Source organism: Rhincodon typus, chromosome 18 (assembly GCF_021869965.1).
Source record: "Rhincodon typus isolate 14 chromosome 18, sRhiTyp1.1, whole genome shotgun sequence".
NCBI lineage: Eukaryota > Metazoa > Chordata > Chondrichthyes > Orectolobiformes > Rhincodontidae > Rhincodon > Rhincodon typus.
The window spans coordinates 55236945-55252638 of record NC_063349.1 but is presented as its reverse complement, the minus strand read 5'-3'; the positions used below and the strand labels follow the sequence as shown (position 1 = coordinate 55252638).

General features: G+C 41.6%; 1 protein-coding gene across 1 annotated transcript in view; it reads right to left on the bottom strand.

The window, feature by feature from the left end:
• Positions 1 to 3539: 3539 nt before the first annotated feature.
• The window catches only part of mybpc1 (myosin binding protein C1), a 108283-nt gene continuing 96128 nt past the window's right edge, over positions 3540 to 15694 (bottom strand). Inside the window, exons 28-30 of the mRNA XM_048607960.1 lie at positions 14175 to 14311; positions 11997 to 12183; positions 3540 to 3634 (exon numbers count right to left, since the gene is read on the bottom strand). Of these exons, the coding sequence (XP_048463917.1) occupies positions 3540 to 3634; positions 11997 to 12183; positions 14175 to 14311 (419 nt within the window). The remainder of the gene's footprint in view (positions 3635 to 11996; positions 12184 to 14174; positions 14312 to 15694) is intronic.

Here is a 15694-nt window from a genome sequence, read left to right as displayed (position 1 = left end):
TTGGAGCACTGCAACGACTCCAGATTCCTCTCCACCTCCATGTCTTGTAAGTCGATCTAGTGCTGACACTGCGTACCAAGACTTGTCCTGTCCCTTACCCATCATCTGGTTCTGACAACCGACCCCATTAGTTTTGGGCGGGAGAGACTATCCTGGATTAATCTAATTGTGATCTGGCAGTTTAACTAGTATGGGCTTCACAATGGAGTCCCCTGAAGGGGTTTCTCCTTCTCTTGTGTGTGAGCTTCCTCCTAGCATGTCAACTACTTCAAACTAACTCTTTAGTTACAGGACCCAGTTAAACAGCTTACCATATTTTGCCACAAGAGTCAAATTTTCCACAGATCAAGGCGTAATTCTATTTGTCACTGCCTGTACTTGAAGTTCTGAAATTTCCTGCCTAACAATCTCTCAACATAATCTCCTCACTCACACTACTCTTTAACAACTAGGTATTTCCAAATTAGTCTTTCAGAGATGTCACACATCTCTGGAGAAAGTGGAACTTGAACTTGAGTGTCCTGGCTCAGAGGTAGGGACACTACCACCAGATACCACCCTTTAACAGCTACACGTTTTGATTAAGATTTGGTTGCCTGTCCTAACATCTCATTATGTGTTTTGATGTCTAACTTTGTTTTGATAATGCTCCTGTGAAGTAACTTGCTGCATTAAGGAGGCTATGTAAATGCAAGTTATTGTTGTGCAGAGTTTAATTCAATTTCCCCATTGAATGCTGCACATCCAGACGATTAGACTGTGAATCACGTAATAATGTGAGTCGACTTGGCTCTAAGAGTTGGGGTTGGTAATAATATTGCTTCCAAATCACAAGGCAATAGAGTCATAGAGTCATACAGCATGGAAACAGACCCTTTGGTCTAACCAGTCCATGCTGACTATGTTCCTAAACTAAACTAGTCCTCTTGAGAAGGTGGTGGTGAGCTGCCTTCTTGAACTGCTGCAGCCCATGTGCTGTAGGTTTAAGAGGGGAAGGATTTAAAAGGGACCTAAGGGGCAACTTTTTAATGTCGAGGGTGGTATGTGTATGGAATGAGCTGCCAGAGGAAGTGGTGGAGGCTGGTAAAATTACAATGTATAAAAGGCATCTGGATGGATATATGAATAGGAAGGGTTTAAGGGAATAAGGGCGAAATGGGACTAGATTAATTTAGGATATTTGGTCAGCATGGACGAGTTGGACCAAAGGGTCTGTTTCCGTGCTGTACAATCCTTTGACTCTATGTGGACTGGCTGTGTTGTAATTCCATGTAAAATATAAACATAGATAGAGATTGTGAGAGGAAAAGTGACCAAGGTCCATCCAGTTTACCCCCTACTGCAATGGGAGTCATATCATGAATTGATAATGGGTTATTTTCTCATCACAGTAACCAATTATTTTACAAAACCATTTCACAAACGTTGTTCCTTGGTCTGTTTTTCAGTTTCTGTATATTTGTATGCATTTCTTGGCAAATTTTAATTTAATTGTTGATCAGTTCTGCAAAATTGCCTTTGATGCTTGCGTATGTGGGGAAGTGGAATGGGTGGATAGATATATCTTCATGTTTCTCTGTACATTTTTTCCTTTACAAACTGGAGCGATGCTTCTCACCCATGGTTAGGTCTGAATGTGTAGGGAATTCAGGAGATTCATCTTTACCCAGAGAATGGTGAGAATTTGGAACTCTCTGCTATATGGAGTAATTGGGGTGATGATGGATACATTTAAGGTGAAGCTGGATCAACACATGACTCTGACTAAGATTTCCCCCATCTCGAGACACAGGGGCAGGCAAGGTAAATACCTACAACTGTTTGCTGTGATTTGTTTCTGCTGAAACTGAAAGCAGAGGATTTAGCTTGAGAGGCACATTTCTGCATCAAGGTCAAAGGGGTCTTTCCTTCTCTCGCATCCTGCCATAGGCAGATCAGAAGGATTTGCAGGTTAGGCATCAACCTGTTTGGTATGTCAACTCCTGGAATTCAACTTGAACCCAAAAAGCTGCTGGCTCAGAGGTAGGAATGCTATCCACTGATCCATCAGACCTCCAACAGACATGAGGGAGATAGCAATAGAAGATTAGCCTCCCACATTCTACCATCGGTAAACTTGAGTCCATCAAAAATTGCTACAGGGCCAACGGCCCAGTGCTTAAAGACTCACCCTTCTGGAATTCTCTCTCTCTAAAACTCTCCTCCTGTCTATCTCACTTCCCTCCTTTAAGGTGCAATGGAAAACCTATTTCTTTGATTAAACTTCTGTGTATCCCCTCCAACATTTCTTTATGGGATCAGTGTCAAGTTCCTTTGTGGCATTTCTATGAAGCAACTGGGGACAATATAGCACGATAAGGGTGCTAAATAAATGCAATTTACTGTTGTTGCAAGATACATCAAAGCCCACACAGAAGATTCAGCTACTTATGATATGAATCTGTTTATTGAGCATTTTCAAAACACATCTTCATGCAATAATGGTGCTGTTGCACTTACAGCACCTTGTAAACCGTCTCATCATTTGCAATCTGATTCCTTTAAAGAGATGCAATGGAACACAATAAGAACATGGTTTGTGAATGCAGATCAAACACATGACAGTGCATTGAACAGAAGCAGAGATCTCCAATGGGATCTGCACACAATAAACACCTTGTGACAAACTAACAGAAATATCAAATGATGGGCCAGGATAAAAGGAGTTATTAAATATATCCTCAAACAAACACATTCATCCGTGCCAATCTTAACATTTGAATTTTTAAACATTAGCAATTACCAATAGGTAACACAAATGTGCAGCTTCTAGAACGTAACACTATAAAATCGAGAACAACTTGTAACTTTGGGCTATTGTTGAGCTGAATAGAGTATTAATAGGCTGTAAGATGATTGCAATAATATTCCACTGGACACTGGTGGCAAGATTGGCATTTGTTGTCCATGCCTAATTGCCCCTTGAGGATATTTAGGTGTCTACCACATTGCTGTGAAACTGGAGTCACGTGTCAACCAGTCAAGGAGAGCATATTCCTTCCCTAAATGGCATTAGTCAACAAGACAGTTTTGTGTAGCAATTGACGTTGGTTACTTCGTCATCATGAGACTAGCTTGCCCATTTAAACTCCAGATTTTAAAAAAATTGCATTGTGACATGGAGCCCATGTTTCCAAAGCATTAGCCGAACCCTGGGATTACTAGTCCAGTGACATTACCGCTATGCCACCATCATCACAGTTCAACAGACAGCACACAGCACGATGTTTCATATCATATTAATGACTGCATTGATTTGCAATTAGAAGTTATGCCCAAACCTACTCCCCCAAACAAACCATTCAGTTATGGTTACATGTGTAATCATTAATATATTAAAACTCTGCTCATCAACTCTATAGATCATTCCAAGCCCAAAACATTGCAAATCAGGATCGCACATCAGAAGTACTTGTCAAACTCTAAAAATAATCTACAATCACATTCTGAGTTGAGAAAAGAACAAGCACAGTTCACAGTGCACATTGTTATAAGCATCCTTATTTTGGGGGTAAAATATTCTTCGAGTTCCTGTACGAATCTATGATATTCAGAGGCACACCCCGCAGCAAGAGCTCTTGAAATGAAAAGCCACCTAAATGATATGAAAGCAGGATTATATTTTCCAAATGGACAAGACCAAATGTGACGCATACTTTATTCAGAATTGTCCACTGAATTATACTGAAATTGCAGCTCAAAAACAAGCCATTCAGCCCAACTGCTGTCTGCTGATGTTTATAAGGCCCCTCCAGATCCCTTCGTCATTGCACCCATCAGCAAATACTTTTATTGAATACTTTTCTTTCCAATTCTTAAATTTTCAATGGGGCTAGTTACAATTATTTTGTAATCAAACAGCGTTGTAACATTTTATTATTTTAAAACCCCACACAGATTTTTTTATACCTATTAAACTGGCCTCACCACTGTTTCACTAAACAGCATTTGGAATCTAATTGTGTATCAACCCAAGAGGACAGAGTTAAGATCTCTGTCTGTGCTCTCCACTTGTGGTCAACATTCTTAGATTTGATGGTGGGTCTGATGTATAAGGAGAGATTGACTAGGTCGCGATTGTTTTTGCTAGAGTTCAGACGAATGAGGGGAGATCTCATAGAGACTTATAAAATTCTAACAGGACTGGACAGGGTAGATGCAGGGAAGATGTTCCTGATGGTGGGTGTGTCCAGGACCAGGGGTCACAGTCTGAGGATTTGGGGTAGATCATTTAGGACAGAGCTGAGGAGACATTTCTTCACACGAAGAGTAGTGAGCCTGTGGAATTCATTACCACAGGAAGCAGTTGATGCCAAAACATTGAATGTATTCAAGAGGCAGCTAGATATAGCACTTGGGGTGAATGGGATCAAAGGTTATGGGGAGAAAGCAGGATTAGGCTGTGGATGATCAGCCATGATCACGAAGAATGACGGAGCAGGCTCGAAGGGCCGAATGGCTTCCTCCTGCTCCTATCTTCTATGTTTCTATGTTTCTAGGAGCCCATCCAAACAGCCATTTCGTGGCCAGAATCTTTAACTGCATCGTGACAGTTGATATAGCAACTTACAATGTAAATGTTAAAGTGATGTTTGATAGAAATGTTCAAACTCATGCAGGCTTCAGATAGAGGTTTTTATAAACTATTATTTCATAGGATGCTCATGTGTTGATGGTGAGGCTGACATTTGTAGCTTATTTCCTAATTCTTATTGAGAAGGTGGTGATGAGTTGTCTCCATAAACTGCTGAGTCCATCCAATCTGGGTATCCCCCACAGTGAGAGTGTAAATTGGGCCAAATAACCAGAAGGATACAGAATCAAACTAATATGCAAAAGAACCAGAAGGAAGAGGAGGATTTTTTTTATTCTAAGCATAAGAGTTGTTGTGAATCTGGAACACACATCTAATAGGGAAAAAGAAGGTACTACCAGCAGGGAATTGGATAAAGGTGAAAACCTATGGGGTTTTAAAAAAATTGCTTTCTCAAAGATCGATAATCTGAATGTTCAGCACTATCAATCCAGGATTTTATACAAATCTTGACCCATCATTGTGACCATAGGTTTATAAAGAAGTCTGCACCCTAACCAAGGTTTAAAACAGCATTTACACATAAGGAAAGACCATTCCAATAAATATGCAGAATAATATTTCTTTTGCTTTCCCATCTCTTTGAATGAGTTTAAACAAAGTATATTAAAAAAATCACCTTATGTCGAGGACAGTAAAACATCTGAAGCCAGCTCCTGCTGTTTGTATGTGGTTTCCATGAAGTAGTATGTAAATAGTTAAACTAAAAATGCTAATGATCAATATTAGTTACAATTAAATGTTAAAAGAATGATGCAGATGATGATATTACCGTTTCACCTTGCTCCATCATCAGACACTTCATTATCTGTCACTGTGAATGACTGGCCATACTCAGTCATGTAAAACCAATTTTCCTCTCAAGTGCACAGGTGCAGTTACCACTTATGCTACTGCTAAGTGCCAACTTGGCAACAGACTGGGCTACAAGTAGAGATGTGTGTCTCTGTGAGGGGCTCTTGGCTGGTACACACTTGATGTGACTATTCAGGTTGTCCATTGCAAGCAATGATTGTCACAGGGGGCAATAAACTTTAAAACTGGACTGTCAAGTCACCATTCTGAATGTTGGCATCTTGCACAAGTAACACATGATCTGTCATAGCAGCTCATTTTTAACAATGCTGCAATTGTTAATAAGATCGACCTGGAGATGACAGGAGCAGGCACTATCTTTACAAAATAAACATTTGACAATTTACTTTGGAATCTTCCCTTTGTAACAGCATTTTATTTCAAGGAAATAAACACTTGGAATCCCCAGCTCATCTTGACTCCCAAATGGGACCAGATCAATAGTTCTTTCAGAGAACTAGCATGGGTACAATGGGCCAAATGGTCTTGAGTTGTCTTCTATGATTCTATGAAATAATGAAAACCAAAAAAAATTGGCAAATCACTCCTCACAGAGGGGTCCTCCCTGAATGGTCACATTGCAAAATCAATTTTCCTTTTACAAATGTGACTGCTATCTTGGTCACAATGAAAAGGGAACATTATTTCCGGTGCCTACGCAACTTTTATATTTGACAATGGAAATTGGAGTCAGCACTGTTCTGCATCGAGGAGTTTAAGAACAGAAAGAGGCTATTCAGCCCCTCAAACCTGTTTGAGTATTCAATTAAATCATAGCTAATCTGCATCTTAACTCCATCCAACTCCACTTTTGGCTCCACATTACCAAACCAAAGTCTACATCTCAGGTTTTAATTGACAGATTTCTGAGGAGAGAGCCAAAATTCCACAGATGTGAAGAAATGCTTCTTGATAGCAACCCAGCTCGAATTTTAAGTTCTGTTCCTTTCTTTTAGACTCCCGTCCTGCACCCTCCTCATCCACCCACCAGTTTATATCAAATTATCATGAAACGGTAATTAAATCACGAGCCCACGCATCCTGTCCTCATCATTTAACCCTTTAAACTGGGCTATCATTTGATTCTTCCTGTGGTCCAGGGCCTAGACAGAAATTTGTTTTTTACTCTTTCAAGCAATGTGGGCATTGCTGGTAAATCCAACATTTACTGCCCACCCCTAATTTGCCCCTAAACTGAGTGTCCTGCTGGACCATTTCAGAGGGTAGTTAGGAGTCAACCACATTGCTGTGGGTCTGGAGTTATATGTAGGCCAGACCAGGTAAGGATAGCAGTTTCCTTCCCTAAAGTACATTAGTGAACCAGATGGGTTTTCCCAACAATGGATGACAGTTTCACAGTCACTATCACTGAGACTAGTTTTCCATTCTGGATGTTATGAATTGAATTTAAATCCCACTACGCTGGGATTTGAACCCATGTCTTCATACCAGTATCCTGGTGTTACTGGTCCAGTGACATTGCCCCGAAACTGTAAATTACTTGAGATGGGGTTTGATCAGAGATTTACACGAGTGAGGCATAACTTCCACCCCTATGTACACCTACTCTCTTGAGATGAAGGCTTTTAAAATTATCATAGAATCATAGAATCCCTACAGTGTGGAAACAGGCCCTTTGGCCCAACAGGTGCACACTGATTCTTGGAGCATCCCACCCAGACCCATCCCCCTATAACCCACCTAAGCTACACATCCCTGAACGCTACTGGTAATTTAGCATGGCCAATCCACCTAGCCTGCACATTTTTGGACTGTGGGAGGAAACCAGAGCACCCAGAGGAAACCCACGCAGACACGGGGAGAATGTGCAAACTCCACACAGACAGTTGCCCAAGGGTGGAATCGAACCTGGGTCCCTGGCGCTGTGAGGCAGCAGTGCTAACCATTGAGCCACCGTGCCGTAAAATTATCTTTAGTACCCATCCACTGTGTTTCAGCAATATTCACCTAGACTTAACATATTGCTCTCAAGGTTCCTTTTGGGAAAGTTGTGATGGACTTTACCCTGATTAGAGAAATGAATTTGGAATATTTGTGCTCAGTTTCATAGCAGGGTAGCAATCTCCACAGTTTAGCTTTGGCAACTGAGTAAACTCGTGCTTTTGAAAGTATTATCAATGACAGTGAAGGTATGTTTTTGGAAATCCCTAACAAACTACACCCAGCTCTGTGCAAATAGGAGGAAAATTGGGCTAAGTATGGTAATGAGGTCATTCATAAGCTTCATATGCTCTGGTCCATATGAAAGCTTACCTGGATGAACATATATAAATCATAAATCCTTACTGCGCAACTATAAGGAGAAAAGAGACAGGCAGTGAGACTTCTGTAGCATTGATAAGTCAGAACACACAACTGTGCAGGCATGATACTGCAGTTCTACTGTTAAACAGAGTAGCATGGATAATATAGGACAATTGATGAGACTTAAATAAAAACAAGCAGCAAGGAGAAAAGTCAACTGTGCAGGAGAGGCATGAACTCAGGCATTTAGTTAAGGGCTAAGCAGGGATGCTGGGTTAAAGCATGCAGCTGTAATTGAGGAAAGCACAGATAAGTTTAATTTGACAGTCAGCACTTATCAGTAAAGTCCAAATCTCTGAAAAGTTACTGTCAGGGGGTGTACATCGCAAAGAAGGGCTGGAATTATCTTTAAGGTTCAATTTTCTGCAATGAATGCTCCTTGAGGTTAACTTCAGGCCACAGAGAGAAGGTGCACTGTGGCCATTTGTCCCTGAGAAAGACTTGTCCTCCATAAGGGACAAAGTTCCTTATGCAAAGGACTGGGTTCAGAGATTTGTAATGCAACTGAGTCAATAATGGAATAACTCTACTTGCAGTCCCAGAGGGAATAGACTTTATGGCGCTGCAGCCCTATCGTCACTCCCAATGTAGGTCACAGACTGACAGGAAAATAGGAGTTGGGTGAATTGAAAAGGTTGGCCCCTATTTCCAAATATAAGTTCCCTTTAACAGTGGTGCAGCATTAGGAGAGCCGTTTCATAAAGGCATACACAATAAGAACACATAAAGTCCATCTGCTCCAGCTAACCTGTCCCCTACAGTTGTGAAACCTTGTAAACCATGATAGTGTACACTCATTAAACTGGTCCACGTAGGAGGAGACAAAAAAAAGGTAAAAATCTGGGCTAATCTGTGGTGTAAAGTCCTCCCTGGGCTTTCCCTGACATTGAAAACCAGTCCAGGAAGTAATTGTAATCCTGATTAGTATTAAAGATGCTCCCCCTCCTGTAATCAGAGATCATTTCCCCGGCCAGAAACAGGTCTAGCTTGCACTTGAAGGAACTCAGTGATTAAATGTTCACCACAGGAGACAGCTAGTGAAGGTAAGAGTCCTTGGGATGCGAGGAAATTTGGCAAACTGGATCCAGAATTGGCTGAGTGGCAGGAGGCGGGGGGTAAAGGTAGGAGGTTGCTTTTGTGACCAGATGCCAGTGTCCAATGGGATTCCACAGGGATCAGTGTTGGGGCCATTGCTGTTTGTGGTTTACAGAAACGATTTAGAGTTGAATGTAGGAAGGTTGATTAGTAAGTTTGTAAATGGTATGAAAATTGGTGGGGTGGCAAATATTGAGGAGGACAGCCTTAGATTACAGGAGGATATAGACTGGCTGGTCAGATGGGCTGATCAGTGGCAAATGGAAATCAATCCAGGTAAGAGTGAGGAGATGCACTTGGGCAGAACAAACAAGGCAAGGGAATACATGATGAATGGTAGAACCCTGAAAAGTACTGAGGATTGGGAGACCTTGGTGACCGTGTCCACTGGTCTCTTGATGTAGCGGGGCAAGTAGATAAAGTAGTTAAGAAGGCATATAGGATACTTGCCTTTATCAGTCAATGCATGGTGTTTAAGAGCAGGTTCTGTAGACATCCGTGACTCTATGAGAATCACTATTCTCTGTAGAGAGAATCAACTCCGAACAACTTGTCTCGATTTAGCCTTGTATAGTTCATATTGTGACCCACATGTCATCCCAATCTATTTAACTGGAACAGAACAGCTAACTCAAAACAGAAGCTCTTGTCTTTATCATCTTATAAACTTTTGCAATCCTGGGATTCTTTGCTTTAATCCTTCACAGATCAGATAGTATCTTAAAACACGCAGTTTGAAACTGATTATATAAATATTAATTAAACCTCTTTGCCTAGACTGAATTGGTGTGGTTACATAGAAACAAGGAGCAGGAATAGGCTATTCGGCCCTTTGAGCCTCTTCTGCCATTCAATCTGATCATTGCTGATTCTCTCTCTCAATGCCATCTTCCTGCGTTCTCCCTATACCCTTGATGCCTTTAATTTCTGAAAAAAAAAGCATTCATTTCTTTCATGAAGCAACTTGGCCTCCAGAATCTTCTGTGGTGGCGTTCTGAGGAAGGGTTACCGGACCCGGAACGTTAACTCTGATGTTTTCCTCACAGATGCTGCCAGACCTGCTGAGCTTTTCCAGCAACTTCTGTTTTTGTTCCTGATTTACAGCATCCGCAGTTCTTTTGGTGTTTATCTGTAGCCTGAGACTGTTTCCAGACTCCCCACCCAGGAGAAAAATCCTCTCTGTATCTAGTCTGTCCAGCCCTGTTAGAATGCTATACATTTCAATCAGATCCTCTTCATCCTTCTAAACACTAGTGACTACACGCCCAGTTGAACCAATATCTCCTCATGGGACAGTTTTTCTGGTTGCACTTGTTGGGGCTTGGGATCTTTCTGGTATTATTTTAACCAATCCTGGCCTGGGAACCATTAATCCTGAATTCATGACCAACAGATCTACTGTTGACACCAGTGTCCAAATGAGTAGTACTGTCAAGTTCCAACATTAGTGCAATCTAATAACAGGCTGCACATGTAAGAAGACAGCTTACACAAAATTAGACAGTGTTCTTCAGTTCTGTTACTTTTCCAGAGGGTTTAATACAGACACACACACGGTGGTTAGAATTCACTAGCGAATGGTACATTTGGAAGCACAATGAGTGTTAGACTGGAAACCAGGAGGACAGTCGAATGCACCTCACTTGTCATTCAGTTTTTCCACAATTTTATGTATCTCATTGCATGCCAACCAACTCAGTGTCATACTCATTTCTGAGCAAGTGTTGTCCTGCATGCTCTCTTATTGCATGCGGTACAGTGTCAGCGATGTCGCTGTCCAATAATATGTTGCAGGATCCATGCGATAACCGACCAAGAGTCCATCACATTCATAATGCATTGCAACCTCCGGCTTATTGTTTCCGAAAAACCCACACACATCGAGGGAGGCACTTCAGAACGCAATGCTCCACCAGAACAGTCTACAGATTCATTGCAATTAAATAATGCATTTCAAAACCTCTCTTCAGAAATATTCCTGTTTGTGCCTTTACCTTATCCACAGTGATGTTGGCAGATTGTTAAAGGACCAGATAGAGGAGGGTCCAAGATTCTCTATCTAATGGGCTAGTAGTATGGGACATTGGATCAAGATTAAGGACTCATTAGAAAGTCAAGTACATGACATTCCAAGACAGAAGTCTCTTGAACTAGCCTCCCTTTGAAATGTCACATTTCTGGGGGTGAAGGCTCCAAAATTCCCTCTCCCCTGTAAATAACCTGGCATAGATCATTCCATCATGAGGGCATGGAAGTCTCAAGTGACATTCAGTTCCTTCAACTTGTCAAATGATTCTTTATGCTGTTAATAACTAAACCACTAGCTTCATTAGACTTTGTGAAATCCTGACACAATACAAGTTGTGGGTCAGGTCTTTCCGTGAGACAAAACAAACACTTTTATTCTTTAAGGAGATGTGGACATTACTCACATCTGTTAGCCTTGAGCTGAGTGGCTTGCTCAGCCATTTGAGAGGGCATTGGAGACTCAATCACATTGCAGTGGGTCTGGAGTCACGCATAGCCAGAACAGGTAAGGATGACAGATTTCCTGCCCTGAAGAACATTGGTGAACCAGATAGGCTTTCTATGACAATCAGTGGCAGTTTTCTAAGACTAGCTTTCAATTCTAGATTTTATTCATTGAATTGTGGGAAGATTTGAATCCATGACCTCAGAGCACAATCTTGGCTGTCATTATAGGAATACACCATCCCCCCTTATTGAGTTCCTATGTGTGTGAAGGGGTTATGACATGACAGGGAGATGGCTTATCTTGATGGAGCCACTAAAAGAAATCTGAATGAAAATTATGGACTGAGTAGAGCAGAATTGGGAGAGGACTCGAGAAGAGTTCTCTTATTCAGGCTTTACTGAGCTCCCCAAGGTCAGTGCTCCCCACAGGGAAGCTGCAGATTACCATCACCGATTTAATGCCCACCATTTTCCTGATATCATTCAGTTATAAATTGTAGCCTCTTGTGATTTCACACTGTGAAAGAGAAAAAGGCAGCTGAAATAGTTCAATATTCTTTTGAAAGAGTGAGTGCTACAGGCAATAGCCAAACTCACGTCCAGATGACCTTACCTTTGACCTCCATCTTACATTCCACCTCATCCTCACCAAGGGCATTAACAGCTCTACAACTATACACACCACCATCAAATGGACTGGGTTTGCGAATCTCCAGAGTACACACTCCCTGGTTGGAGAACATTCGATATCGAGGGTCATTCTCAATTATTATCTTGTTCTTCATCCAACATATTTTAGGCTGATTGGGGAAACAGAAAGAATGATGTGTCAGTCACATTTTCAGATGAACAGGCACAAAGACCTGCCTGTATATTCCACAGGCTCACCTTGGGAGACAGGGCCAATGCAACGGCCAATCTGACCGTGAGCCACTTATTGATTGGTCAGAAAGAAAAGACAAACTTACATTTCTATCGCGCCTTTGACAACCTCCAAAGGCCCTAAAGCTCTTCACAGCCAATTAAGGTGTATTTGAAGTGCAGTCAGTGGTCCAATGTAGGAAATATGGCAGCCACATTGTGCACAGCAAGCTCTAACAAACAGCATTGTGTTAATGACCTGGATGGGGCTTGGATGTTGTGCTCAGTGGCTAAGAACATAAAAACCGGGAGCAGGAGTAGGCCATCGGGCTCTTCAAGCCTGCTCCGCCATTCAATAAGATCATGGCTGATCTTTTCATGGTCTCAGTTCCACTTACCCAACCTCTCACCATAATCCATATGTTCAAAAAATTATCTAGCTTAGCTTCGAAAACATATAATGAGGAAGCCTCAACCACTTCACTGGGCAGGGAATTCCACAGATTCACAACCCTTTGGGTGAAGAATTTCCTCCTTAATTCAGTCCCATATCTGCTCCCCCTAATTTTGAGGCTGTGCCCTCTTGTTCTAGTTTCACCTGCCAGTGGAAACAACCTCCCTATTTCTATCTTATCTATTCCCTTCATAATTTTATATGTTTCTATAAGATCCCCTCTCATTCTTCTAAATTCCAATGAATATAATCCGAGTCTACTCAGTCTCACCCAATACACCAACATTCTCAACTCTGGAATCAACCTCTTAAATCTCCTCTGCATCCCCTCCAGTGCCGGTACATCCTTTCTCAAGTAAGGAGACCAAAACTGCACACAGTACTCCAGGTGTGGCCTCACCAGCACCATATACAGCTGCAACATATCCTCCCTGCTTTTAAACCCAAGCTCTCTAGCATGAAGAACAAAATTCTATTTGCCTTCTTAATTACCTACTGCACCTACAAACCAACCTTCTGTGATTCATGCACAAGGACACCCAGGTCCCTCTGCACAGCACCATGCTGCGATATTTTACTGTTCAAATAATGGTCCTTTTTATTGTTATTCCTCCCAAAATGGATGACTTCACGTTTATCAACATTGTACCCCATCTGCCAGACCTTTGCCCAAAAGAACAGTGCACCCCGTTCACCTAACTGCTGACCACAGAGCTTCAATGGGTCATAATGTAAAACCTGTTGGCATCTGCTATCTCAGCTGGTGCTACCCCGTAAACAGGGCATCTGGAACCTGCATGAGCATGAGGAACAACAGCAAGACTGTACAAGCCATCATGAATCCACATGCAGAGTTTAAACCAGGAGGTATAAAAGAGATACAACAAGATAAATGAGAAATAAAGAAAGCAAGTTATGATTACTGGAGAAAGCTAAGAGCAACAAACTCTTTAAACAATCTTCTGAAGGAATGAGATTCCACAATTGTAAAGTGGGCACACATTGTAACTTCACACCATTGCTTATCTTTCAATGCTAGGTTCTGATGAGGTTCTGTTAAAGCAGAGACGGACAACAGGTTTTCATATTGGACTCTGCAAGGGTGTAGACAGGACATTGCTTTCAATTAATACTGCAAATAAAGTGAATGTTGACAGCTTTACTGTCAGTCTCAATGCCAAATCTGGACCTTAGTGTTACCTGTGGGAATGAATATTGTCCCAAAGATATAGGGGAGGTGGTATTTACCTCACAGTGAGTCTGGTAAAGTGAAAATCTTTATTCATAGCAAGTTAGGTGATGAAAATACTCCATCGCAGGAAACTTTTGTAAATCGTCATAATTGTTGAAAGCGAAGACAGAAGACACGCTTAATACTGAGCAAAGGTGAACCACATTAGACAACAGAATATAATATTAAAAATGCTTTTTCTCAGTGTGAAATGAGGAGGAATCTCCAGCAAAACATATGCATACCTTGGGGTTGCCTCTGACACTACAGTTCAAGGTTGCATTGTATCCAGCCACTGCTATGGTGTTGACCAGAGGATGGGTAAACTTTGGCACTTCCTCAAAGTCAAAGTCATTGTACTTGGGAGGCTTTAATATCAAACCTGCAAGAGATTACCATAGTTAGAACATCACACTATTGGATCTGCATTGCCTCAGGGTCAAAGAACAGTGACTTTCCAACAACTACAAAAACTTTAATAAAGATAGCTTTAATTAAACTGGCTGAAGGGCCTGTTCCTGTGCAGTGGTTATATGTTCTACGTAAGTTTTAAGGATCATCTTAAATAGAGAAAAGTGGGGTACACATAGGGAATTCCAGAGTTTAGGAGCCTAGGTAGCTGAAGGTAAATGGTGAGACAGTGAAAATTGGCAACGTACAAGAGCCCAGGATTGGAGTAGCACAGGGATCTCAAAGAACCTAGGAATCTGACCCCCCAAACCTGCTCCACAATTCAACTAGATCTTGGCTGATCTTCTACCTCAAACCATTTTCCCTGCAAAATCCCCATATTCCTTAACATTTTTTGAAATTTAGACATCTAGAGATCTGTATCTCGAACATGTTCACTGATAAATGATAGCGCTCAACATGGGGTTTGAACCCACAACATTAAGGTTAAAAGTCCACCAACTGAAACTATTGGGGTGTAAATTCCAAATGTTGTCACAATAGGATTTAAACCTATACCCAGAGGCATTTGCCTGGACTTTTGGAATGCCTAGCCAGTGGCATTCCCATTACAGCACTATCTTCCCCAAGGAAGGTGTAGGGAGAGACTAGATGGCAGAGGTAGGGAGGTGTGACATCAAGGAGAGTCTTGGGAAAAAAATGTTGAGAATTGTGAAAAGGAAGTTCTGCTCAAACAGGAGCCAAGGCGAGGTCAGTGAATACTAACAGGTGATGGGTGAGTGGGGCTCGGTAGGGATTAGAAAAAGACAAACATGTTTTGGAGGTGATTACAGAGGGTGGAACGTGGGTTAACAGTGCTGGAGAGTGTTTAAATGGCCAAGTCTCAAAGCATTAAGATCAAAACACCGCAGATCTGTAAATCTGAAAGTATAACCAAAGGTACTAGAGAAACTCAGCAGGTCTGGTAGCACCCCCAGAGAGACAGAAACAGAGTTATGTTTTGAGTCCAGTATGACTCTTCTTCAGAACTAAAAGGGGTTGGAAAATGTCTTCTAATATACTTTATACAGAAGCAAAGGAGGAGTGAAGGGAACAGTTTCTGAAAAGTCCAGTATAAAGGACAGTGGGGTTGTTAATGATGGTGGCAGAGAAAAAGAGATGTAAAGTGGGTTTAAATTAAGGTGTGAAAGGGAGAAAATCGAGAAAATAAGAGCAAAGTAAACTAGACACAAATATGACAAGAGATAGTAGGAACTGCAGATGCTGGAGAATCCGAGACAACAAGGTGCAGGGCTGGATGAACACAGCAGGCCAAGCAGCATCAGAGGAGCAGAGAGGCTGACGTTTCGGGCCC